Genomic DNA, 22732 nt, shown 5'->3' with positions numbered 1-22732 from the left:
GTTCCACTATCAGCCCAACAACAACGTAACAGTGGTCATACTCACGGAATCATGCCTTGTGATCAATGTCCCAGATTCTTCTGTTATGGGCGAGGCGTTTTCAGAACCCCAAAATGTATCATGGAGTTCAACCAACCTCCCCCTTTAATCTCTTTGTTGCTTTTCCTAGCACACGGCTTGTTCCCTAGGTGTGGGATTACTATTATGGAGACGTGGGTTTTTAAACACAAAACAATGTTTATTCCATGAACTCAACTTAACATCTTAAATAAACATTGGATCTCTTAACACCACTTACTTCAAAGATAACTCCGAAAATATTACCACAGTAAATAATCCCTCAAAATGTTCCTTCAAACTTCCAAGAGACTTAACACCTTTAAACAGAATCACATCAGGTTAAAGGCTTTACTATTATGAGTTTAAATCACCCAAATGATCGAGAGATAGTCTTTCATGGCAGATATCACAGCAATCCAGCTCACTGCAAAACACAGACACTCCCCAAGCTCTTTTCCTCCAAACTGCAACTTCAAAATGGCTGAACTGCTCAGCTCCACCCACTCTCTGACATCACTGTTTTCTTAAAAGTACATTGCTTAAACATCCATGTCTTAAAGGTACTCTCACATGACACTTCCATGACCACCCTTGGGTCTGTCCACCATTGAGACTGTACAAGGTGGGCAAGGGCTGATGGCTGGAAAATGCCACACATAAATAATTGGGAATCTAAACAGCATCCCTTGACACTCAATGGTATTACAATCACTAAATCCCTCGTTATCAACATCCTGGGAGGATTGCCTGTGACCAGAAATTTAACTGGAGCTTATCTATAAGAGCAGGTCTGAGGCTGGAAATTCTGCGGTGAATAACTCTCCTACTGATTCCACAAAGCCTGTCCACCATCTACAAGGCATAAGTCAGGAGTGTGATGGAATACTCCCCACTTGCCTGGACAAGTGCACTCAAGAGGCCCAACATCATCCAGGACAAAGTCAGCCCCATTTGATTGGCACCCCATCCACCACCTTCCTCCGCCACTTCCTCCACCAGTGGCAGCAGCGTGTACCATCACCAAAGTGTACTGCAGCCACTCACGAAGCTTCCTTCCACAGGATCTTCCAACGCTGCGACCTCTGCCACCTAGAATGCCAAGGGTAGGAGATGCATGGGAACACCACCACCTGCACCTTCCCCGCTAAGCCACACACACACACACACACACACTGGTCCAGCTCAGTTTCCAGTTTTTCTGCTGTAACATTCCTGTGAAGTCCTTGGGGGGTATTTTATTACGTTTGAGGCACTATATAAATACGGGTTGTTGCTGTGACAGGCAATCTGCTCATGGCTAGCTCCCATAAACAGTAACCGATAATTGTTTTTAGGTGTTGCTTGAGGGTAAATGATAAATATTGACCAGGACAACTATATACATGTATACTAAATAAATGATCCTACTTTTTCTTGCCATATATAAGTCTGTTGCCGGTAGCTTATCTACAAATGCTGAGAACAGTAGCTCTTTGATAGTTATATCGATAGTTCTAACACCCCCCGTGCTGTCTGATCATTGTTGAACTAGGGAGAACAGCTTGTAACACATCTAGTGAATCATTAAATGCACAATATTATTATTTAAATCCATTTAGCTATAATTTATCCCGATTTCTTTTCTTTCTGAAGGCAGTGCGGAGGTAGAGTATAGCAGCCCTGTTGACCCACACAATGGCGATTATTCAGATGTGATCTTGGACATTGTGTTAGTCATAGAATTCCTACAGTGCAGAAGAAGGCCATTCGGCCCATCGAGTCCACACTATCTCTTCAAATGAGCACATTACCCATGTCCACTCCCCTGTCCACCGCACCCTATTTCTGTAACCTAACCACATCCCTGGGCACTAAGGGGCAAATTTTGCATAGCCACTCCACCTAACCCGCACATCTTTGGATTGTGGGAGGAAACCTGAGCACCCGGAGGAACCCAGCACAGACACTGGGAGGAAGTGCACACTTCACACCCAAGGCTGGAATTGAACCCAGGACCCTGACACTGTTAGGCAGCGGTGCTAACCACTGTGCCACCGTGCACATTGAACTATGTTGGCTTCTGAATAGAGGCACCTACGATTTTAAAATGTTCATCCCTGTGTTCAAACTCCTCTGTGCTTTGACCCTCCCATCCTCTGCAACTTCCTATGATCCTTATTTGAAGTTCCTCCAGTTTTGACCTCTTTGTGTATCCCCTGATTTGTTTGAGCCCACCATTGTCAACCGTGCGTTCAGCTGCCCAGGCTCTGGACTCTGGCATTCCCTCCTTAAAGCTTTCCCGCAAGCCCTCTTTGATACCTTTTCACTTGGTCACCTGCCCTCATGCTTGCAAGTCTCGCTGGCAATTGTGGTTCTGTGAAGGGGGTACCTTCAAGGAGCTTTACAAATGCAAGTTGCTGTTGGCCAGAGAAGGTTAAAAAAGAAAGCCAAGCCTATTACCGTTTCCACTTCCCATCCACACGTACTGCGCCGTCCAGCACACTGCTGGGTAGAGATTAGGAGCAGGAACCTTGGCCAGAATTTTTCATCGTTAATCGATTCAGGAATGCTGAGATCAGTTCCTGCCCTCGGCTGCATTCACGGGGATCAATGGAGTCACTGCCTGTTTGGACACTGACAAATCTACCGCTGAAACTCTAGTTCAGCTGGACAGCTAAGTATTGAGCAGCCTCGTCCGGTTTATTGGTGTCTCTTTTAAGATGATAAATGATAAACACACTAGTTTAGTTTGTTTTTTGCTTGGGCACAAAAATCAACACCGACTCTCTTGTACTGTGCTGCACTGTCAGAGGTGCCATCTTTCAGATTACACAGACCCAAGAAGCCAGCTGTAAGGAGAACGTAGGTTTTAGCCAAGGGCACACGAGGTCTGAGCACGGCAGCCAGCTATTTACATAGCACAGCCCCTTTGGGACAACCAACATGCCGGGCCCAGAGTTCAAATTTGACCATATGCCGTGGTGGAATTTGATCCCGGGCCTCCTCCCACTCAGCGGGGAAGCTCCTGTCCCACGGGGCAATCAATCAGTATATTCTCATGGGAGTTATTACACAGATGAGATGTTAAACCGGGGCCTATCTTCCTGCTCGGATGGGTGTAAAAGCCCCCATGGGACTATTTTTGAAGAAGATCAATGAGGTTATCCTCGGTTCCATGGCCAATCATTCTGGTGGGGACGTGCTGTGCACAAATTGGCTGCCGCATTTCTCGCTTTACAACAGTGACTGTCCTTCAGAAGAATGTCTTTGGCAGTATGTCACTTTGAGATGCCGAGTGGTGAGAAAAAAGGCTATATCAATGCAAGTCTTCTTCCTTTTTATGGAAAATTGACTTTGCTGCCCCTTATTACCCCTGACCTGGGGAAGGCCCAAGTTATAAATCTGCTTCAAACTGCACCATTTTGGATCGAGCTCCAGGAGTTGACCGAAGGTGGTCAAAGGTTTTTGTTAATATTCCAGTCTAACTATGTTTAGTCACAAATGCAAAACTTTGGGAGGTGATATTATCACTGGACGAGTAATCCCGAGACCCAGGGTAATGCTGTGGAGACCCGGGATCGAATCCCACCACGGCAGATGGTCAAATTTGAATTCCATTTTTAAAAAATCAGGACTTAAAAAAAGTCGAATGATTATCGTAAGAGCCCAGCTGGTTCACTAATTTCCTCCCAAGGGAGGGAAATCTGCTGTCCCGATCCACGGCAATCTGATTGAAGTGGCCTAACAAGCCACTCCGTTCAAGGGCAATTAGGAATGGGCAATAATCACTGGCCCAGCCAGTGATGCCTACATCGTATGAAGTAATTTAAAAAAAAAAAAAAGGTGGGGAAGGTCGATAGCCCCTCCTGAGGTACGTCCGAAAGCTCAGTGAACGGCGAGTTAGTGTATGAAGAACACCTGGCTTTGGGAAACGTGGCCCATGGGGTCTAGTTCTTCCAGACTCCATGCGTACTCAGCAACCACCAAGATCAGCCGTCCTGAGGCAGGTGCGCTGGTTACAATCATGTCCGACGGCACCATTTAGTAGTGTGTATACAAACCAATTAACACAGGAGTAACACAGCCTATTATTGTGTAATTGTTTAAATTCGCTTGTGTGTTTTCAATTCGCTTGCGGTTTTAAATTGATGTGTGCGATAAATGTTATTGTCCTATTTCTTAGTGGTTTTCTTCAAGACGGCCTCCTCCTTGGTGAACAAGAATATGTCGCTTAACAATTGTTGCTGGGCGATGAATCCCTTCAAAACTGCACCATTCCGCTACTCTTATTTTGAAAAGAGAAAAATCTGTTGCGTTTCAGTTAAAGGAATATTCGTGAGAGACTTATACTTGAGTTGCATTGATTTGGCATCATAAACATTGAGATTACTCTCCCCATCGGTGATTTGGTAGGCGCAGCACGAGGCTACAACTGAATGGTGCTCCCCCGCCACCCTCCACCCCGTCCCTTGAGTCAGCACCCAAGACTTGGATGTGCTGAGAAGCTGGTGCCGTTTGTCAGTGGTCACTCCCTAAAGGCTGATTTTCCACGGACAATGTCCGTCCGCCCCCCATAATGTTATGCATAAGCAATTCTGAATGTCAGTGTGTTAGACCTCCAACCAGCAGGTGGCAGTATAACTACACCACGTGGCACTGCAACCTCAGAGAGCCTGGGTGAGGCGTCGTTGTGGACAGGCGTGTTTTGTATTAGCTCTCATATTCTAGTTGGTAACAGTTTATAGTTCATTAGTAGTATTAGTATTGTTTCCTACCCGCTATTATTAATATATTTACCTAGTCAAGAGCTAGATGCTCTTTGGTGCACTGACTCAATCATTGAAACGCACACAAGAACGCAACATCCCCCCCCCCCCCCCCCCCCCCCCCCGGCTGTCTCCGTCTGCGAGGAGAGGGGGAGGAGTATTTGTCAACTTTGAACCAGACCGCCTCATGAAAATTGCCCCTCTGATGTGTGACTAACGGGCGATGTTTTATGAATTCCTTTTTATGAAAGGTTGAGAGGAATTCACTTGTGTTTTGCTGTGGCGTTTTTGCAGCGTGTCGGAGCACCTGCCTTTTGTATTTAAAGTTGACCTTTTTTGATTGATGGTATTAGATGTGGACAGGAGTTTTCCACCTGTTATGTTTTCCTTTGGCGCGAGCGATGGTGGCAGTTGACTGTAGAACGGAAGAGCCTTTTCTGTAGTCCCCACTGAAATTATTTATGGAGCGTAGAAGCTCTGGTCTGTGAATACTGTGGTGGCCGTCTTGCAACATATACGATGGAGACAAATTGCATTTGGGTATTAGTCATCCCACTGGAGGGCAGAGAAACTGTATCCATTCCAAAGTGCCCAACGTTGCACAACTCTTTCCCCTCGGGTGTGGTAATGCCACTCATTCGGTGTGTGGTTATGGCATATGTACAATTTGTTTTGAAATACGGAAGTCCGATTCTATTCGGTATATTTTTGTGGAATTCCCCCGTTTTCGTCTCGTGCAGTTGTTTGACAGCTGGGTTGCAGTGAAATTGCAGAACCGTTACGCTGCAGCAGGGGGGGAGGGGGCTGTTGGCTGAGCGTGCAAACACAGGCTGTCCAAATGAGCAACGGGTTATCGCTGCAGGTGACCTCGGTGCTAGAAAGCGGCAGGCGTGGAATAGCTGAGCAGCGATGCGTTCCTTTCAAAAATCCTGAGGCACGGGTCAGGGTGGGGACAGAAACATCCAGCTAGAAACCAGATTGCTTGCAGGATTTTATAGCTTTCCCCTTCATGTGAAGTTGTGTGGTGACATCTGTATTCCTAGTCTCTGTTTTTTTTTAATGAACTTCATTCAGGAATCCAGTGGCTCCCCCAGTGCCTCATTTTAAAATAATCAACCTCGACTTTAAATCCCTCGGACTGAGTGGAATCTTTTTGACAATTATCTTATTTTTGCGCTGAAAGGCGACACAACAAATCCCACGTGGTTTTGACTGAAGTGTTACTAATTTAAACTACTCTTGGACAAATAGCCTTTTAATCCTCACAAAATACCTCTGGTGTCGCATCATCACCTGCTGTGGATTTTATTTGGGTTTCTAAAACAGCATCCATGAGGTTCAGCATCGTGTTCCTGTCTCTGTTGCGTCTTGGATGCTAAGCTTTCCTCTCTATTTTTGATACCATCTTAAGTCCAAAACTTGCCTCTTTGACGCAATTCCTTGTTCCCGCCATTGAAGGGTGCTTGTTGCCAAGCCTTGAGCCATCTATGGTCAAGGGTAATAGTTTAGAATAAATCTGGAATGAAATCCGCCCCCAAAGCAGTACCCGGCGAATGGAAAAGACCAGCGAGTCATTGGAACACAGGAACAGGAGCGTAGGCCATTCAGCCCATCGAGCCTGCTCCGCCATTCAATACGATCATGGCTGATCAGACACTTCAATGCCTTTTACCCCATAACCCTTTACGTTATTATTAATCAGAAATCTAACAATCTCTGTTTAAAACATTCACAATGGCTGAGCTTCCACAGTCCTCTGGGGTAGAGAATTCCAAAGATTCACAATCTTCTGTGTAAAGGAATTCCTCCTCGTTTTGGTCCTAAGTGACTTCCCCCTCATTTTGAAATTGTGCCCCCTGGTTCTCTACCCGCCCCCCCCCCCCCCCCCCCCCCCCCCAAATGAGGGAAACATCTCACCTGCATCTACCCTGTCTATCCCTTTAAGTCCTCTGTAGGTTCCAATGAGACCACCATTCAATCTTCGAAACTGTGGACAATACTGTTTCCCAAACTCTTTTCATAAGACAGTCCCGCCTTCCCCGGAACAAGTCAGGTGAATCTTCGTTGCACTCCCCCTATGACAATAGTATCCTTTCCCTGAGGTAAGGGGACCAAAATTGCGCGCACTACTGCTGGTGCCGTCTAACCAAACTTTGAATTAATGGACAATTGAAGCAAGATCCTGGGCCACCCAACGTGATGAGGTGATCAGTGGTGCTAGTTTGGCCAGAGAAAGTGGATTGTGCTGTAAATGAGCTAAGCTGTCAACCTGCAATTGATAGAGGCTTCAGAAAGTGATTGACGTTCTCTTCGTGGACTGCCCATTGCAGTCGATTGAGGGCAATTTTTCAATTAAGGAGCAGTTTAGCATGCAGTATCCTATTGGGGCCTCCTCCACCAACTCCCTCCCTCCCCTCCACCCTCCTTTCCCCTCTCTCCCCATCACCCCATTCCTTTCCCTTCTGTTGGTACAGAGGTGAGGGTATCTGGTCTCTCCAGCGCAAAGTTTAGTGCTTGTACCATTTATTTTTTGTAGATATGTGTTGTGAACTGTTTTAATAATCAGAGTACCCTCCCCGTACATTGGTACTGAGGGGAGGGTACCCTGTTTCTCCAACACAAAATTAGTGTTTGTACCGTTTGGCCTTGTATATATTTTTTACTGTTTTAATAAAAAGATATGGCCAATCCACCTACCCTGCACATCTTTGGGTTGTGTGGGTGAAACCCACACAGACACGGGGAGAATGTGCAAACTCCACAAAGACAGTGATCCGGGATCAAACCCGGGTCCTTGGCTCCGTAGGCAGTGGTTAACCACTGTGCCACCGTGCCGCCCTTAACTGATGTAATTAGAATCTAAATTTGATTTCTCACAAGGTCCGAAGCACATGCTTTCAGAATGTTCACTCCACTCCTAATTTAATTTCTCAGATGAATTTTGGTGGGGGGGAGAAACAGTTGAGAGACTGAAGGACAAGTTTATCATAGAATTTACAGTGCAGAAGGAGGCCACTCGGCCCATCGAGTCTGCACCAGCTCTTGGAAAGACCACCCTACCCAAGGTCCACACCTCCACCCTATCCCCATAACCCAGTAATCCCACCCACCACTAAGGGCAATTTTGGACACTAAGGGCAATTTATCACGGCCAATCCACCTAACCTGCACATCTTTGGACTGTGGGAGGAAACCGGAGCACCCGGAGGAAACCCACGCACACACGGGGAGGATGTGCAGACTCCGCACAGACAGTGACCCAAGCCGGAATCGAACCTGGGACCCTGGAGCTGTGAAGCAATTGTGCTATCCACAATGCTACTGTGCATGAATAAATAATCACCTAATTGTTGAAGATAAATTTGCTTGTAAACCAGTTTATTCTGAACCCACAACTGTATAAAACCTCAAGCCCATTCCCTGTGAATTCACAATGATTCCTGTGGGAGCTAAATAGAGCATTTTGTTTCAAGGCTTACTATCTCTGTTAGCTTCATCCTGAGAGGGCAGACACGGCCTCATCGTCCAAACGATAGCGGTGGGATTTTTCTGCCGGAGAATGCAGCCCAGCACTCCCTCGGACGAGGCTGCAGTCCGTCTAGATTTGCACAATTAACATTCAAACAAGTCTTCGCACCAAAAACGTTCAGTCGTTTGTTCAGTGAATCAGGTTTCCTCCTCCCCCCCCCCCCCCCCCCCCCCGTATCCTTTTAAATCATAGTGGACTTTGGAATTGTCAGTGCTTCAGGGAACCATTGGACCATTAGAGTTATAATTGTCTGCCCTTACTGTACAATAAAAATGGTGGAGGGGGGGGAAGAAACAACTATAGACCTACAGATGCAGAAATGATAGCAGATTGCCTGTTTGACATACGGCAGTCTATTAAAGACTTATATACTGAGTGCGAAGGCAGTAGGGATTGTGGCATTGTGCTGTTGCCAAAGTAGGGTGCGGTAAAATCAGCCAAGCAGGCACTTCTTGGGCACTGTCAGGTAAATATGTGTGTGTGAGTGTAAGTCATGTGGAATGCCCAGTATTTTGCATTCAACCTGGCGAGTGGCCACTTGGGCAAGATAATGAAGGGCCGCCGTTTCACTACAGAAACCAGTACTGTTCAGGAGGAGAAGGGAAAGGGGGAGGGGTATGTGATGAATGTAGAAATTGTTATAATTTGTATTTTACATCTGTTGCAGTAAGGTTTTTAAAAGCCTGGGTTAAGGTACACATTTGTTGCAGTAATACTATTTTAAATAAACTCTGGTTTAAAATACATACAGGCTGTATGCCTGCTAAAGCTGTAATTAAGGAGTTGTAAAAGGTGAGGCCATGATTCATTCCAACCACTTATTGATTACAGATAAGGGTCTAATAGATTTTGTTATGATTGCTCGAGATTCCCCGAGAATGGATAATTTATGAGGGAGAGCTATTTATCCATAACTAATCAGGTCATGTGACTTATTAGTGGGATACAGATGATGTAATTAATGGGAGAAGCAAGAGCTGTCTGTAGTTTTGCAGTGTGCCATAGGATTTGCGCCTGGTTGAGCAGAAGTGTACTGAATCTTCTCTCCAAAATTCCCTACACAGCTAAGCAAGTAATCTGTTTGTTAACTTTATTTACAAGTGGCATTTGAACTGTATTAGGTTACTTAATTGGAGTTTGTAACAGGTATAGATAGTAGGTTCAAGTTTTCCTTTTAATTTAGAACTCCTTAACTGATTTGTAAATTGTAAAGCGATGAATTTGATAATATGGTTAATTCTGTGTTTAAATTTAAGTTTGTTTTAACATTTTGGCCAGAGCCATCATTCCTGGATTCCTGAAGTATCCTTTCCTCACAATTTTACAAATTAATAAAGAATATTTAGGGTTCTCGTCCAGTACCTAACAAACGTTAGGGTCTTGTGTCTTGTCCGGTATCCCAAAAGGAGAAAGTGGCTGCGTAAAGAAACAGGACTATACATTGACCATTTGCCCTGTATCATTTTTCATCAGTATGTTCAGTCGACATTGGAGTGGTACAGTGGTTAACTTAAACCAAGTGCACCATTAATTGCGTAATGTTATAATAACGGCACACCCTCATGGACGAGTAAAGTGTTCCATTTACTCAGTAATTTCTGTTCAATAAATCCAGTGTCACAGGACTGCTTATGTACAGCTATATGTGTTAACCATTCAGAGACTGCTGTGGTTTACTACGCATTCCTTCGTCTACATTTGTAGATTTGATAGCTTACAGTCTTAATCGGGAAGGGGAGCGGTGATTTTATAAACAAGTGTTCCTCTTCTTTGCCACAGCAAACCTTTTGGTTGCAGTTTTGAAGGTCTTTATATTCAGGATGTAGCAATGTTTATTAAAATGACTCAATGGTGCATTGACATTTTTCTTTCCTGTTCTGTCTGGACCTTGCTGTTTGGTGGAATATTTGGCTCGTGCCATAATATATTCAGATTTTTCATTCATAATTTTCTCTCATGCCTTTGTTACCTCTGGTTTCGACTATTCTAATATACCCTGGATGATCCCTCACGTTCTACCCTCTATAAGCTGAAGTCGTCAAAGACTCACCTGGCCATGCCTTAACTAGCAGCCGGTTTCCCCCATCCTCCCGCCCTTCTCCTCCTGAAGCAGTCTCTTGGGATCGAGGATGACTTGCTCGGGTTCGGTGGGTCCTGAGACGGGTGATCCGCAGCCTGTGCCGCGTGTGGGGCAGGTGGTGATTGAACGGTTGGGTAGATGAGGTATTTGTAGATTTGTGCGCTCTCGCCGATGCATCGACATCCTCCCTGCGTGTTCCCAGCGATATCTCTCGTGTTCAGTGCCTTCCCAAACGAGCCGTCTCCCTTTTGGTCTCGCCCCCCCTCCCTTTAATAATCTTTTATTCGTGTCACAAGTCGACTTACATGAAGTTACTGTGAAATGCCCCTCGTCGCCACACACTGCGCCTGTTCGGGAACACTGAGGGAGAATTCAGAATGTCCAATTCGCCGAACGGGCACGTCTTTCGGGAATTGTGGGAGGAAACCGGAACACCCGGAGGAAACCCACGCAGACACTGGGAGAACGTGCAGACTCCGCGCACACAGTGACCCAGCAGGGAATCGAACCGGGGACCCTGGCGCTGTGAAGCAACAGTGCTAACCACTGTGTTACCGTGCCGCCCTTTGCTCACCATTGAGTCCCAGGCAAACAGCACCTTGGTTTTAAAATCCTCATCCTAGCTTTCAAATGCTTTGTCCATCCCAATCTCTTACACCTCCTTTGGCCCACAACCTTCCGAGGAATATGCAGTCCACTAACTGGCATTTTGGTGCATTCCCAGTTTACTTCACCATTGGTGGCCATGGCTTCAGTTGGCTGGGCTCCAAACTCTGGAATATCCTCCTTACACTGCTCTGCCTGTCGATCCTCCTTTAGGACACTCCTTAAAACCTGCTTCTTTGACCACGCTTTTGGACATTTGACCGAGTTCCCCTTATGTGGCGTTTTGTTCGATAATGTCCCTGTGAAGCAGGACGTTTCATGAGGTGGACGGTGCTATACAAATATACGTTGTTTCTGGTAAAAAATGCACCCCAATCTTTTGAAGTTATTGCAACTTCTAAATCACACTGGTGGTGCCGTAACTAATGTGTTTGTGAATATGAGCCGTGTGCCTCCCACAATCATACATTAAAACCCATGCATGAATGTTTGCTTACATAAATTTGGACAATTCAGAGTAACTAACCTTCAAATTAGAACTTTGGCATCGTTACTCAGCTTAGAACAGTGTGTGCCAAAAGCAATGACGATCCTGACATTTCTTTAACAAATATTTAGGGTTTAGTCCCAGTGGACGCTTGGGATTGTTTTAAATTTTCAATGCAAGGTTGCAATTAACTACAGGTGAAGCCACAGTGAGGCATGAACTACAAGAGCTGTGGTGCTCGCCGTGTCTCAATGGATATCACTTTCACCTCTGAGGCAGCGGGTTGTGGGTTCAAGTCCCACACCTAACGCTTCAGGACAGTAATCAAGACAGACTGCAGCTTGATCCTGAGGGAGTGCAACACTGTCAGAGGTGCTGGGCTGCATTTTCCAGCCCTTTCCACCGCTGGGATCTTCCGGTCCCACCGATGGTGACAGCGCCTCCATCCCCACTGCTGCGTTTTCACCCTCCCCACTGCTGCCTTTACCCCCTCCCCACTGCTGCCTTTACCCCCTCCCCACTGCTGCCTTTACCCCCTCCCCACTGCTGCCTTTCCCCCTCCCCACTGCTGCCTTTCCCCCTCCCCACTGCTGCCTTTTCCCTCCCCACTGCTGCCTTTTCCCACTCCCCACTGCTGCCTTTTCCCCCTTCCCACTGCTGCCTTTCCCACTGCTGCCTTTCCCCTCCCCCCCCCTCCCCTCCACAGCCTTTTCCTCCTCCCCACTGCTGCCTTTTCCCCCTCCCCACTGCTGCCTTTTCCCCCTCCCCACTGCTGCCTTTTCCCCCTCCCCACAGCTGTCTTTCACCCTCCCCACTGCTGCCTTTCCCCCTCCCCACAGCTGCCTTTCCCCCTCCCCACAGCTGCCTTTCCCCCTCCCCACAGCTGCCTTTCCCCCTCCCCACTGCTGCCTTTCCCCCTCCCCACTGCTGCCTTTCCCCCTCCCATTGCTGCCTTTCCCCCTCCCCACTGCTGCCTTTCCCCCTCCCACTGCTGCCTTTTCCCCCTCCCCACTGCTGCCTTTTCCCCCTCCCCACTGCTGTCTTTCACCCTCCCCACTGCTGCCTTTCCCCCTCCCCACTGCTGCCTTTTCTCCCTCCCCACTGCTGCCTTTTCCCCTCCCACTGCTGCCTTTTCCCCCTCCCCACTGCTGCCTTTTCCCCCTCCCTACTGCTGCCTTTTCCCCCTCCCTACTGCTGCCTTTTCCCGCTCCCAACTGCTGCCTTTTCCCCCTCCCTACTGCTGCCTTTTCCCCCTCCTCCCCCTCCCCACTGCTGCCTTTCCCCCCTCCTCCCCCTCCCCACTGCTGCCTTTTCTCCCTCCCCACTGCTGCCTTTTCTCCCTCCCCACTGCTGCCTTTTCACCCTCCCCACAGCTGCCTTTTCCCCCTCCCCACAGCTGCCTTTTCCCCCTCCCTACTGCTGCCTTTTCCCCCTCCCCACTGCTGCCTTTTCCCCCTCCCTACTGCTGCCTTTCCCCCTCCCCACTGCTGCCTTTTCCCCCTCCTCCCCCTCCCCACTGCTGCCTTTTCCCCCTCCCCACTGCTGCCTTTTCCCCCTCCCCACTGCTGCCTTTTCCCCCTCCCCACTGCTGCCTTTCCCCCCTCCCCACTGCTGCCTTTCCCCCCTCCCCACTGCTGCCTTTCCCCCTCCCCACTGCTGCCTTTCCCCCTCCCCACTGCTGCCTTTTCCCCCTCCCCACTGCTGCCTTTTCCCCCTCCCCACTGCTGCCTTTCCCCCTCCCCACTGCTGCCTTTCCCCCTCCCCACTGCTGCCTTTTCCCCCCTCCCCACTGCTGCCTTTTCCCCCCTCCCCACTGCTGCCTTTCCCCCTCCCCACTGCTGCCTTTCCCCCTCCCCACTGCTGCCTTTCCCCCTCCCCACTGCTGCCTTTCCCCCTCCCCACTGCTGCCTTTCCCCCTCCCCACTGCTGCCTTTTCCCCCTCCCCACTGCTGCCTTTTCCCCCTCCCCACTGCTGCCTTTTCCCCCTCCCCACTGCTGCCTTTTCCCCCTCCCCACTGCTGCCTTTTCCCCCTCCCCACTGCTGCCTTTTCCCCCTCCCCACTGCTGCCTTTTCCCCCTCCCCACTGCTGCCTTTCCCCCTCCCCACTGCTGCCTTTTCTCCCTCCCCACAGCTGCCTTTTCCCCCTCCCCACTGCTGCCTTTTCCCCCTCCCTACTGCTGCCTTTCCCCCTCCCCACTGCTGCCTTTTCCCCCTCCTCCCCCTCCCCACTGCTGCCTTTTCCCCCTCCCCACTGCTGCCTTTTCCCCCTCCCCACTGCTGCCTTTTCCCCCTCCCCACTGCTGCCTTTTCCCCCTCCCCACTGCTGCCTTTTCCCCCTCCCCACTGCTGCCTTTTCCCCCTCCCCACTGCTGCCTTTCCCCCTCCCCACTGCTGCCTTTTCCCCCTCCCCACTGCTGCCTTTTCCCCCTCCCCACTGCTGCCTTTCCCCCTCCCCACTGCTGCCTTTCACCCTCCCCACTGCTGCCTTCCCCCCCGCTCCCCTCCCCCTCCACTGCCTTTCACGCCACTTCACCGATTTGGCGGTGAAATGAGAAAATAATCTAGTAACAGCTTCTTGAAGTCTGCACTTTTCGGGAGCTGACAAGAGATGAAATTTTGAGCTGCGCTGGTTATGATAGAGCTTCCTTATCATTCTCCCTGGAACACACACATGGTGCCGCCTGACCTAGAGCGAGCGGTAGTTCTGGCTATGTTGCAATAGTTCGCTGCCTTTAATCTTATTACATGTTTTCCTACCAGCCGCAAGAGAGTTTCCAGAAGCACTGACGTGGCAGCAAGTGCAGCAGACTTTGAAATTAGTTGTAATTGGTATAACTGGACTGGTTAACTAACTACAATTGAGTTAATTCAGATGGTCACTTTTTTTTTTACATGTTGAGCTGAACAAATAAACAGGAGCACTCCGTATTCCTGTGTCGTGTTTAAGCTTTTTAATCGGGACTTGGTGGAAGTTAACTGATCTTTCCATTAAAACTACCTTCTTGCCATCCCTCAAATAAATTATTTCCATAAAGTAGCAAAAGTTATTTGAAGCCTTCCTATTGAGCGAAGCGTCTGGTGCGCAGGATCCTATCTATTCGATTTGAGTTTGAGGGAGAAGTTGACTGAAGTTGCATTCTTTATTATTGATCACCCACCTTTCGACGTGGTCACAGGAAATTTCTCTGTCCTCTATTTCTAAACCAGGCCGGGTTTTCCGTTTCTGGGAATCGGAGCGGGCGGGCGTGACTGGAAAATTTGGAGAGCGGCCAAAAGTCCATTGACTTTCTGTGTGGTTTTCCAGTTCATGAAGGGCAGCTCACTCCACCTTCTCAAGGGCAATACATACATAGATACATAGAAGATAGGAGCAGGAGGAGGTCTTTTGGCCCTTCGAGCCTGCTCCGCCATTTATCACCATCATGGTTGATCACCCAACTCAATAGCCTAATCCTGCTATCTCCCCATAGCCTTTGATCCCATTCTCCCCAAGTGCTGTATCTAGTCGCCTCTTGATTATACTCAATGTTTTAGCATCAACCAATTCCTGGGGTAATGAATTCCACAGGCTCACCACTCTTTGGATCAAGAAATGTCTCCTCATCTCTGTCCGAAATGGTTTACCCTAAATCCTCAGACTGTGACCCCTGGTTCTGGACATACCCGCCATTGGGAACACCTTCCCTGCATCTACTCTGTCTAGTCCTGTTAGAATTTTATAAGTTTCTATGAGATCCTCCCTCATTCTTCTGAATTCCAGCGAGAACAATTCTAACCTCGTCAATCTCTCCTCATATGACAGTCCCGCCATCCCTGGAATCAGTCTGGTAAACCTTCGCTGCACGCCCTCGAGATCAAGAACATCCTTCCTCAGAAAAGGAGACCAAAACTGCACACAATAGTCTAGGTGTGGCCTCACCAAGGACCTGTATAATTGCAGCAAGACATCCCTGCTTCTGTACTCGAAACCTCTCGCAATGAAGGCCAACATACCATTAGCCTTTGTGGTGAACGTAAATACAGTTAATTCACCAGTTATGTTCTATGTTTGTAAATACAGTTAATTCACCAGTTACGTTCTATGTTATTAACCCTGTGGGTTTTATCTGTGGGCCATTGTATGGCTTCACCCACAGGGGGAGATGTTGGAGGATGTTGGAGCATGTACGGGCTCAGCCCATGGCTCCGCCCCTTTGAAGGAGTATAAGAGTAGCTGGCCTGTGGGACTGTCCTCGGTATGTACCAGTCGCAGGCAGACAAAGTTGATAGTTAATTAAAACCACTGTTTTACTCCGACACAAGTCCTTGAGTGAATTGATGGTCGCATCAGCCTTTACCGCCTGCATGCTTACGTGTTTACCTGGTGTGGGATGTATCCACGTTTAGATGACTGACTGCTCTGTTTAATCCCTTTGTTCAAGGAATGAGAAAAAGTATGTGGAAAAATACTGGAAAGAAGTTCAAGTTGGGGACTTTGTTCGCCTGCGATGCAATGAAATCATTCCAGCTGACATCCTGCTTCTGTACTCCAGTGACCCTGATGGACTCTGCCATATTGAGACTGCCAATCTGGATGGAGAGACCAACCTCAAGCAACGACAAGTCATCAAGGGTTTCACCGAGCTGGTAAGCAATTTTTCAAACCGTTTGAACGGTCACAATGCCATAAAGGACATAGGAATTAGGAGCAGAAGTCGGCAATTCAGCCCTGCAAGCCTGCTCCTCCATTCAATCTGATCATGGCTGATCTCTTCCTGGTCTCCACCTCCACACCTGTTGCCCATATCGCTTTAGCCTGTTTTTTCTAACAGCAGAAATATATCTATCTCCTCCTTGAAACCATTTAATAACTTGGATTCCACCGCAATATGGGGCAGCGAGTTCCACAAATTCACCACCCTCTACGAGAAGTAGTTTCTCCTCGTCTCTTAGAACGTCTCCTATTGCACAGGAGGAAGACCATTCCACCCACCTTGTTTATGCTGGATCTTTGACTAAGCTCTCCAATCGATCCCACTCAACAGCTCTGCTCTCCCAGCACTGCAATATTCCCCCCCCCCCCCCCCCCAACCCCTCAAGTGACAGGTCATAATCACGAAGGGCATGTATTGCTTTGTGATGATGTGTTTAAAAAAGTAAAGTGAATGTTAGAAAGCTGGAAACAGCTTCAGAAATACTGGAAGCATGCACGGCAAGGGAGGCAGAATCCAAAAGAGGAAGGAACAGTCACTGGGATCCGTAAGCAAAACTACTGCCGTCAGATAACAGAGCCCCTCCTCTATTATGCTGACTGATAATTAATGCGTGTCAGACACACAGGATAAATATCAAAGCCAAAGAATCCTTGCAACCAATGGCTTTCAAGATTATTTGTTGCATTGCCATTTTGGCAATTTGATCCAACTTTCCAAATAAAGTCCTTAATTCCTTCCCGCCCATAGCCTCACCCCTGAAAACCTCCTTTGGCTGAAATATCATTCGGTATGGAAGGAATCTTGCCTGTGTTGGCTGTTTGCAGGAGCTTCATCCAGAAATCTTTGGTGCTTTGTGTACAAGATTTCCCCATCTATTCGCTGGCTGGACCAAACCTAAAAGATCAGTCTCTCCATGGCGATTGACAGTCACTCTTCTCGGGCTTTTCCAGAGCCATTCACGTTCATAAGACATAGGAGCAGAATCAGGCCATTCAGCCCATCGAGTCTGCTCCGCCAGTCAATCATGGTTGATGTGTTTCTCATCCCCATTCTCCTGCCTTCTCCCATTGCCCCTGATCCCCTTATTGATCATAGAATCATAGAATTTACAGTGCAGAAGGAGGCCATTTGGCCCATCGAGCCTGCACTGGTTCTTGGAAAGAGCACCCTATCCCCCTAACCCCAGCTAATCGTTTTTGGACACTCAGGACAATTTATCACGGCCAATCCATCTAACCTGCACATCTTTGGACTGTTGGAGTAAACCGGAGCACCCGGAGGAAACCCACGCACACACGGGGAGAACGTGCAGACTCCGCACAGACAGTGACCCAAGCTGGGAATCGAACCTGCGACCCTGGAGCTGTGAAGCTGCCCGTAAATGATAGATCAAGTACCTATCTATCTCTGCCTGAAAGACACTTGGTGACTTGGTCTCCACAGCCTTCTGCGGCAATGAGTTCCACAGATTCACCACCCTCTGGCTGACAAATTTCCTCCTTGTCTCAGTTTTAAAGGATCGTCTCGTCAGTCGGGTTCTAGGTTCTCCTACTAATGGAAACATCCTCTTCACGTTCACTCTATCTTGGCATCTCAGTATTCTGTAAGTTTCAATGAGATCCCCCCCCTCATCCTTCTAAACTCCAACGAGAATAGACCCAGAGTCCTCAACCGTTCCTCATATCACAAGCCCTTCATTCCGGGGAACATTCTTGGAGAGGGTCCAGAGGCGATTCACAAGGCCAGCACATCCTTCCTTGGGTAAGGGGCCCAAAACTACTCACAATACTCCAAATGCGGTCTGACCAGAGCCTTATACAGCCTCAGAAGTACATCCCTGCTCTTGTATTCTAGCCCTCTCGACATGAATGCTATCATTGCTTTTGCCTTCCTAACTACCAACTGAACCTGCATGTTAACCTTAAAAGAATCCCGAACTAGGATTCCCAAGTCTCTTTGTAATTCTGATTTTCAAAGTCTTTTCCCATTTAGAAAATAGTCTATACCTCTAATCTTCCGACCAAAGTGCATAACCTCACACTTTTCCACTTTTCCACATTGTATCTCATCTGCCACTTCTTTGCCCAATCTCCTTGCCTGTCCAGGTCCTTCTGTAGCCTTCCTGCTTCCTCAACACAACCTGCCCCTCTACATATCTTTGTATCATCTACAAACTTAGCAACAATGCCCTCAGTTCCTTCTCCCAGATCTGGATCTTCCAGATCCAATTCAGGTTTCTGCTTTTTACCAGAAGTGTGGAAAGTTAGTCTGTTTCCTCCTTCGTATCGCTTTACAAGCTTCTTGGGAATGACCATAACCAAGCTTCCTTCTGTTTCAGCCTGAGTTGTTAACGCATTTGTTGGCTTAGACAGTTTGTGGGGAGGCAGTGGGGCAGTGGTACTGTCACCGGACTAGCAATCCAGAGACCCAGGCTAATGCTCAATCCTGCCATGCCCGATGGTGAAATTTGAATTCAATAAAAATCTGGAATTAAAAGTCTAATGGTGGCCATGAAACCATTGTCGGTTGTTGTAAAAACCCATCTGGTTCACTAATGTCCTCTAGGGAAGAAAATTTGCCATCCTTACCTGGTCTGCTCAAGACCCACAGCAATGTGATTGACAGTCAGTTCAAGGGTAATAGATGCTGGCCCCGCCAGTCTGCCGAGATCCCCTGAATTAATTTATGTCGCCAGAATTGTACTTTTGCCCTTTCTTCGGTTTTTACAAAATTCATTAGAGTGGTTTAAAACACGACTGCCATCTCCATGTGTTAGCACTTGCAGCAAAATTTCTAACGCACAGATCCATTTTTGGAAAGAAAAGTGACCTTTTGGGTGGCACGGTAACACAGAAGTTAGCACTGCTGCCTCGCACGCTGGGGACCTGGTTTTGATTCTGGTTTTGGGTGACTGTGTGGAGTTTGCACGTTCTCCCCGTGTCTGCATGTTTGTCCTCCGGGTGCTCCGGTTTCCTCCTCCAGTCTAAAGATATGCAGGTTAGGCGGATTGGCCATGACCAATGCACAGGGTTATGGGGCGAGGAAGTGGACCTAGGTAGGGTGGTCTTTCAGAGGGTGGTTGCAGGCTCAATGGGCCGAATGGCCCCCTCCTGCACTGTAGGGTTTCTATGGAGATTCTAGTCGCTGGTCTATAAGGTTGCCAGTTAATAGTGTCTGAGTCACTTTGGCCCTGTGGTCCCAGGTCCGATGCAACCTGGATTAAGAAGGTCCGTTTTCCATATCCAAATATTTGCTCCCATTACAGTATACGCCATTCCATCAATTTGGGTTGAGTTTAAAATTTGGGTGATAGATGACGATGCTGAGGGAACTCTGGTAGATTAAGGCACTGTTACCGTTGAGACGAGAATGACTGCAAATGTATATTTTTACATCTAGGAATCAAATCTTTGTAGCTTTGGGGTAAACTCTGTGGTTTTTGGTCATTCCCTTACTTGAAGGTCTGTACAACAACTGCCATCATATCTAAGCTTTGAATTATTTCCCACATTGTATGAGAGACAAATAAATATGAAACAGTTGGTTTTGAACAGTTCTATGAGCAGGAAATATTGAAACAGTGGTTGGCCCAGCCAACTCTTAAGAGAAAAAGACAGGTTAATGATTTGAGTGCAGGCGCAGAAATGGATACAGATCGATACCTTATTTATTCGTTGTGCAGCCCGGAGAGGGAGTCAGTATGTTGGTTCAAAGGTTTTATTTTATGTTGCAGCTTATTTAGTTTCCTGAAAGGTAGCTGCTGACTGCTATCCTTCCTGAATTATTTCTGAATGATTTTGATTGTTCCTGCGGACAGGAATGAGAAAACATTTGGAAGCTTTTTTAAAAACAAACCAGTTCATTTTTAGTTCCATACTAAAAATAGAAAATGTCTCCCTGTAACTTTTTCCAAGTTTAAGTAAACATGCCTTGAAAATCCCTGAGCTCATTTAATGTGCAACACACATTTGTTAATAGATGCATCAGTTTAAAAAAAAAATTAAAGTGCCCAATTATTTTTTTCATCCAATTAAATGGTAATTTAGCATGGCCAATCCACCTACATCTTTGGGTTGTGAGGGGAGAATGTGCAAACTCCACGCGGACAGTGACCCGGGGCTGTGGTCGAACCGGTGTCCTCGGCGCCGTGAGGCAGCAGTGCTAACTGCTGCGCCACCATGCCGCCCAATAGATGCATCAATAACAACTTTTGCTCAGAATAGCTGGACAGCTGGTTCATGATGCAGAGCACTGGTTCGATTCCTGTACCAGCTGAGGTTGTTCATGAAGGCCTCGCCTTCTTAACCGTGCCCCTCGCCTGAGGTGTGGTCAGGTTAAATAAGCACCAGTCAACTCTCTCTGAAAGGAGAGAGCAGCCCATGGTCCTCTGGGACTGTGGCGACATTTCGATTTTACACTATAAAGGACATCCATTTGATTTTTGGTAGATCTTGCTCAGGATAGAATGCAATATGACCATTACCCGATTTTGTGACAAATCAATTAGCCAATTAAAATAAATCAAACAAACTGAGGGACAAATTAAAGGGGCAGCCCCTTTAAGGGAGACTGCCGGAACTAGATAGCAAATCACAAACAAAATTTAAAACAATAAATGAAAACGTGATTAAGCGGTCGGTAAGTTATCGCAGTGCCCACTGGCTATGGAAGGCCTCGATGGTGCTGCTAGACACCGTGTGCTCCCTCTCTAAGCACACCTGGTGAATGTTGCCGCGGTAGAGGAGCAAACAGTTGTAGCATGTGAAAACCGTTAAGTTAAACAACATCACTGAGGAAATCCAGCCAGCTAATTTGCAGGAACCACAGGAAATTGGGTTCCTCCTCTTAAACACCCAAGCAGCATATCGTCCGGTTGAGCAGTGCGAGTGCAATCGTCCGTAGGAGCCAAGCTTTGAGCCTGTCATATTACAGTGAGGCAAAGGGTATTGCAATCCATCAGAGGGCTTGGCTAGAGTTGTAGGGACCTGCCTTTTACACTGAACACTGGTCCATGGCATCAGAGTTCGAACTCGAAAAAGGCAGTCAGATTGGCGCAGCGGCTTTTGGGTAAGGAGATGTTTCCGTTTTACAATTGAATGGAAAATGCAATGGGGAGAGGGTTGTGCGCGTGGTGTTTAGATCAGAAACTTGATAATTTAGCTGATCGGGTCGGGATTATTAAGTGTGATGGGTTGAGTATACCCAGCATCTAGGATATTCAAAGGTCTCGTTTATTCACTTATTAACCTCTTCTTTGAGGACCACTGTTAAACAACACCATCATGGAACACACTGTCCTAGAAATGATCCGAGACAAAAGATGCTATTGCCCAGTCTCTTATTGAAGAGGGAGTTTTCTCATTAATTTTCCATTTTAGAAATCAAACTCCCTAATCAAAGGTCTAGGCTTTCCACATGTCATGGAGGAATCATTCTTCAACCTAAATGTACCAGCAGGAATGATGCAGAGCTCCGTTTATCTACACAATTGCAATGATTCTCTTTTGACATCCATTTGATTTCCTAATTTAAGTTTCGTTTTAGTAGTGTCTGTGGTGACCTTATCGAGGAAACCAGGTTATTTAAAGGATTGAGCTGAATTAAGTCCGTGCGCATTCACACAACTACACTCCCGAATTGACTGGAATTATTGAAGAAATCTTCAATGGGCACCTGAGTGATAAACTGTATCTGTTGTTACTTCAGCATGGCCTTGCAGTCCCACTTCATAATTCTTCCAAGTTATATAATCCAACATTTTCTTCAAATCAAACAGACTTTATTTTTGTTCTATTCTTTCATTTGCTGCGAGTTTAGCTCACCAGGCCCAGTATTTGTTGTCGGCCTTGATTGTCCTTGAGAAGACGGTGGTGAGGTCGCTTCTTGAGCCGCTGTAGTCCATGTGGTATCTAACTCAAATTAGACCCATTTCGCTAGAATTTAGAAGGTTAAGGGAAAGGATTCAAGATATTAACAGGGAAAGACAGGGTAGATGAGCTATTTCCATTGGTTTGAGAGTCTATAACAAGGGGTCATAGTCTAAAAATTTAGGGCTAGATCATTGAGAGATGTTGGGAAGAACTTATTCACTCAAAGGGTGGTAGAGAACTCTCCCACAAACAGCAGGTGAAGCTAGAAGAGTAGTTAATTTTAAATCTGAATTGGATAGATTTTTGTTGGAAGGAAGACATGGGCCAAAGATGGGCATATGGAGTTACGTCACAGATCAGCCATGATCTCATTGAATGGTGGGACATGCTCGAGGGGCTGAATGGTCTTACTGTTCCCTGCAGGGTTGTCAGAGAGGGACCTTACTGGATTTTGACCCAGCGACAGTGAAGGGAGACTCCCTGAGGCTATTTTGACGCCACGTTCCAAACCTGAACCCCTACCCCCAATGGGCAGCAGGTGCATGGGAACACCACTACTTGCAAGTTGCCCTCCAAGCCAGGTACCATCCTGACTTGGAACTATATTGCCACCTCTTCACTGTTGCAATGTTAAAATCTTGGAACTTCCCAACAGCACGT

The 22732-nt window shown here is 47.2% G+C and overlaps 1 protein-coding gene across 2 annotated transcripts in view; it reads left to right on the top strand.

Annotated features, from left to right (window-relative positions):
• The window catches only part of atp10a (ATPase phospholipid transporting 10A), a 355898-nt gene that overhangs the window by 225712 nt on the left and 107454 nt on the right, over positions 1–22732 (top strand). For both annotated transcript variants that reach the window (XM_072477214.1, XM_072477215.1), the window contains one exon: positions 15930–16134. In XM_072477214.1, the coding sequence (XP_072333315.1) occupies positions 15930–16134 (205 nt within the window). The remainder of the gene's footprint in view (positions 1–15929; positions 16135–22732) is intronic.

Source organism: Scyliorhinus torazame, chromosome 15 (genome assembly GCF_047496885.1).
Source record: "Scyliorhinus torazame isolate Kashiwa2021f chromosome 15, sScyTor2.1, whole genome shotgun sequence".
In the NCBI taxonomy this organism is placed as follows: Eukaryota; Metazoa; Chordata; class Chondrichthyes; order Carcharhiniformes; family Scyliorhinidae; genus Scyliorhinus; species Scyliorhinus torazame.
This window is presented reverse-complemented; position numbering and strand designations above follow the sequence as displayed.